At 50.7% G+C, this 5000-nt stretch overlaps 1 protein-coding gene across 1 annotated transcript in view; it reads left to right on the plus strand.

The window, feature by feature from the left end:
• Positions 1–574: 574 nt before the first annotated feature.
• fy (fuzzy planar cell polarity protein-like protein) overlaps positions 575–5000 on the plus strand; it is a 62846-nt gene continuing 58420 nt past the window's right edge. Inside the window, exon 1 of the mRNA XM_065455975.2 lies at positions 575–662. Within this exon, the coding sequence (XP_065312047.1) occupies positions 609–662 (54 nt within the window). The 5' untranslated portion in view covers positions 575–608. The remainder of the gene's footprint in view (positions 663–5000) is intronic.

Below are 5000 nucleotides of genomic sequence, written 5' to 3' on the forward strand. Positions count from 1 at the left end.
TCATTTCTTAAAATCTTTTCCTGCCTTCGTCTCATCTTCCCAGTGCGGGGTAGCCAATCGGACTCAGTTACATGTGGTTAATTCCTCTGCCTTTCGTTTATCCTTCCCTCTTTCTCTTTTTCTCTGTATCTCCATTTTCGGTTCTTTAGCGCAGATTTTACGAGGATGTCCCTATCTGCAGTTCACCATGCAGCTCAAGTTTTGCCTATAAAGCTAACACATTGTGAAGAATGTGAGCACGTGTCGCTTTCTTTTTTCCCACGAGCACGGACCACCAACTAAACGAGTTTTAGCCACGCCACACTGCGTGCGATTGCTATGATACCCCGTGATCTAGTAGTGTGGCTTGCGATGACAACGACCTGCTTTCAACACCCAACAAATTCTGTGTTATCAACGTCTTGGGGACCGCCACGTGTTTATGCCTGTGCGTGCGTTCATACGCGCGCTCGTACCAAGAAAAACAAAAGTGAAAAAAGGACCCACGCCACGCCTATCGCACAGCCCCCGTATACGTTGACGACTAGTGCGGTGTCCTATACGTGCCGAGCGCTCGTGGATGGCTATCTTCTGACTCCGTTTTACGACGTGACGACGCCCAGAGAAGAATGGCATTCGGAAGAGCGGCGGGGGTCTCTCCAGAAGTATCAACCGCCGAGCGTGTGAGCGTCGGCCCTGATTTTGAAAGTCTTTATTTACTGTCTCTCGAACTATGGCCTGAGTTGAAGAATTTAACACTGCGTTTCAGGTACAACGTGAAGCTTCTTTTCATATTCGTTCTTCTTTTTGTCGTCACCACTTTTCTTCTGCCACTCCTCACTCTCACCCTCACCCCAACCCCATTATCCCTCCGCACTTTAGGACAATGAGATATCCTTAGTGAATAAAGCTTGATCACAATAAACCTAGCTATGAACGTATATAGGTACACCATAGCTGAGTGCACTTCCCATCCCAGTCAATAAAAAAAAAAAAGAACACCAACGTATAAGCAACGCAGCACGGAACGCAAAAGCGATAGAACTGGCCGCCCGGTTGTGTCAACTTAAAAGAAGTTTAATGAACTACCCTCATACAGGCCAGGCTAATCAAGCGGCTCCAATCTGTCTCGCTAAACGCTATCGCTCGAGACCCGGACTAATTTACGGGCTTTCCTTCCCAGAACCGGGAGCAAGCCGCGCACGCGCGGTGCTGCGCGAGGAATGGCACCGGGCGGGCGTAGATTGTTTCCCTGATGGAACGGTTGCAACTCAACATCGCCCCGGGCCTCATACGCGAAGGCGCGGTTCGTAATAACGGCGGCCGAGTGGTCCTCTCGCCTCGGGCCACGAGCGCTCTTCTTCTCGGTTTCGCAGGGTGCGGTCCCGGAGGTCCTGGAACTCGGGTCAGACAAATGGCGGCCGGGTCGCGCGCTCTCTCCGTCCGCACACGCGGCGGAGGCGCCGGGGTTTGTTCGCGTTCGGGTGTGCGCTACGTCGGGATGCGCGCCCCCTTGTTGACCGCGCGGTGGCCCGCCTCGGAATGTGGGGAACGCGCGCGGTGTACGCAGCTTTCGCTTCCGGAGCTGCTTCCGGATCGAAGTGTAGCAGAGCGTGCTGAGTTATGCGCGCCTATAGCTTCACGGGCTGAACGGGAAGGCCGACGAGGGCTCTTGTTCGATGCTGCGGGTACAGTACGTGTGTGTCGGCGCCGTCGGCCGCGAAGTTTACGCAACGCGGCAGCTCTTAAGGAATTAAGAAAACACAATTGAGCTAAGCAGCCAATATATAGGGATGCGCCGGCTTCACTTGGTTGCACGACCATCAGAGCGCATCCGTCTGTTATACTCTGCGAGTCCAAGTCACGAGGAAATGCAGGGTCAGCATTCACAGAGCACGCACTTCGTGTACGCTAAAGTCACTCCTATAGGCGGCGGCCAATCGTGACAGTAAACATGGTGCTACGGTGAGAGTGGTCTGGCAATTTGAAATTATTAGTTAGAGGGTCTGTATAGTTGTTACGAACCGAGAAACCAAATGACGCAAAGATTTTCGTTGGCAGGAGCTGTCGGACATTGTCTGGTCGTTTTGGCTAAGAGTATACCAGCAGCCACGATTGTCTGGCGCCAGTTCTTGTTCCAGTGTGCGAACTACATCGTGAATACGCAGCGGTTTGTAAAAACAGGCAGCCTCGTATTCACGATGCACGCAACTTTCACGCGCCAGCCAATCACGCTTGCGAATATAGTTTTCCAACAAGAAGTTATCACTAATAAAAGACCCAGGATTTTTTTTTTTTCATTTTCCTAGGCCGTATTCAGAAAGCTTCTCAAACGTGACAGTGTTTATGAATGGCTCGCGTTTAAGCGCTGGCCATGTTTATGGTGTCGATAGGCGGGATAGCGGATCGATCGCCGTGCCATACTTTAGAGGGTCCGTATTCACTAGTGGTTCATAAGAATAGATGTCGACCAATTGGGATAGCGAACGTAATATTACCGAAGGTGGCTGCCCCATAAAAAAAAGTTCCTGCAAATTAAAAGCTTTGCGCGTTCAATCCGGCAAGCTTCTTAAACACTATTTTTTTGCTTGCGGTGGTTGTTTATTTAGTGCAGCCAGGAGGGTCATTATTGTTGTCAAATCTGACAAGCAGTATCTCATGCTTATCAGAAATCCGTCGAGGGCAAAACAAAATAACAAGAGCGACGCTTGAAGGCAGGGTCGAAAGCACCAGTATAGCCCACCCGGCAGGGTTGATCGAGACTGGAAACCACTCACTATCTTAGGAATGAAAGAAATTACTTCAACCGTGCGGCGCTTTGCTCGTGTGTCTCTTCCCTTAGCTTTTCTTTCTCTCGTTTCCTTTTTTATTTTCGTATGTTCAAAAGTTTTGCTCCATACCTCAACGATTTCTCAAGCGATTGCTCAGCGGTATTCCGCGAGTGCCCCGAACACTGCCGTTCAGTACTACAGCGAAAAGCAAGCCTGATAGGAACTCCCAGAGACACATAAAAAAAAGATAAAATAATAGGAGCGGTTCGCAAATACCCAGGAAAAGAAAAAGAAGAAGAAGGAACGCGAAGAAAAAAAAAAGGACGGCTTCGCCAGCTCCAAAGATGGAAAACGAATTCCTTGTTTTCCGAGTCAAGCCGAACAGGCTTGCGTGCGCGCACGCACCGCGCCCCATTTCATCGTATAGCATCACACACGCGCGCTCGCGAGGTGTCGCCGGATTTTTTTTTTCTTCTCTATTTCTATTTTCTCTCCATCGGCAGCCCAGCCGAAAATAGGAAAAGAGCCCCGCAGCCCTGATGCCGCCTACACTCGCGTGCACGCCACAAAGACAAAAAAAAAAAGCAGGAGTCGACGCGTATAATGACGGCCCCGTTGCGATGGCCGATTCAACAGCAGAGCGCGGCGGCTGCTCTGCTGCTCGGTGGCCGGGCTCTCTCCATGTGCCAGCCAGCCCCGAACGCGTAACGCAGCGCGTGGCGCAGCGTCGCGCTGGCATAGCGAACGTCGGCCTTCCACGGAGATCGCTGGAGCGGAGAGGCAGCGTGTGTGCGTGTATATGCCGTCGACGCTCGGGCCATCGCGTCGCTGGCGAGCGGCTCGGCGGCGCGTGACGCAGTTCCTCTTCTCGGACGACGATCCGCTGAATCAACGGGAGCGTGCTGGCTCGCCGTATAGTACGCCGAGAGACGCGCGTAGTTAGACGCGCCAGCGGGACGTGTGTGTATACCGCGTTTTTCTCGGCATTGTGGGCGCCTCTCCCGGTACCACGATGCATGCACCGCCGGCGACCGAACAAGCACGGAGCCCAAAACGAGGCGGTACTCGGCGCTTGTCTCTGTCCTTGTTCTTGGCTCTGTCATCGTCTGCTCGCGCGGTGCGTACTTGCGATGCCTGATTTGACCTAACCTAACCTAACTTAACCTAATATAACCGAACCGAACCAAACCGAGCCGAACGCGACTCAACAAAATGGGCTGACTTACCAAGCAAAGGGGCTCACCGTTTTCTGACGGAGTCGGACACGTGCCTATGGCTGCATTCTTCGGGAATTTGCAGAAAAACTTGACAGCTAAAAAAAAAAAGGGGGGGGGGACAAAAGGCAAGAAAGAAAAGCGCTCACTATTCCTCACCCTCAGTGTGGTTACAGCTCAAGGTTTAATATCTTTGTCATGGGCTTAACACCACGATTACTTGCTTGCTCAACAAATCTGAGGTCGTTCTCGCAGAAGTATGTTCCTGAAACATCTACCAGCGTCTTTGATAGCGTCTCGTTCGCTATCACGACAGGCTGGCTGCTTTCCTGCGTACTAATCATGTTTGCTTTTGTCTTTGAGCCACATTGTGCCTCGAAAAATGGTAAGAAGAAGCGAATGGGGGCTTGCGGCGCTTTAAATGTTCCTCCATATATATAAATATATATATATATATATATATATATATATTTAAGAAATAGCTTTTGCAACTACCGTTAAAACGCAACGGGTGTGAGAATGAATGAAGAAAAGGAGCTTTTAGCCGAGTAATTACGGCATTATAATCCGTGCAAACGGCTTGTGTATGTATAGGTGTGCGTGAGTTCATGCAGCGAACGCCTTGAGTGTGCTAGCGATCCAGGAAATGTTTACATCCTCTCTCCCGTTAGGCGCGGGCGATGTTTCTGTCCATGGTGCCTTTTTCCCGCCATGTACAGAGGCCTCGCCGGGTCTCAACCGAAGGCGAGGGGAGAAAAAAAGAAAAAAAGAAACGATGATGGAGAGATTATACGGATCGACGCCGCGTCGCCGAAGCTGAGTGTACTTTCGTAGGAAGCTGAACGACAAACTTCGTAACTGAGAGGGCGGCCATTTACTACGTCTTTCACTCACTGCACGCGAAGGATAATCTGAGACGGATATATGGAGCCTGAAAATAAACGGTGCGAATCAAGCATATATATAGGTATCCACAAAGTATAACTGCTAAGTACAGATGTTTGAAAAATGCCCTTTTCGAGGCCATGGCATAATG

The sequence above is a fragment of the Dermacentor albipictus genome, chromosome 3, assembly GCF_038994185.2.
Source record: "Dermacentor albipictus isolate Rhodes 1998 colony chromosome 3, USDA_Dalb.pri_finalv2, whole genome shotgun sequence".
Classification (NCBI taxonomy): domain Eukaryota; kingdom Metazoa; phylum Arthropoda; class Arachnida; order Ixodida; family Ixodidae; genus Dermacentor; species Dermacentor albipictus.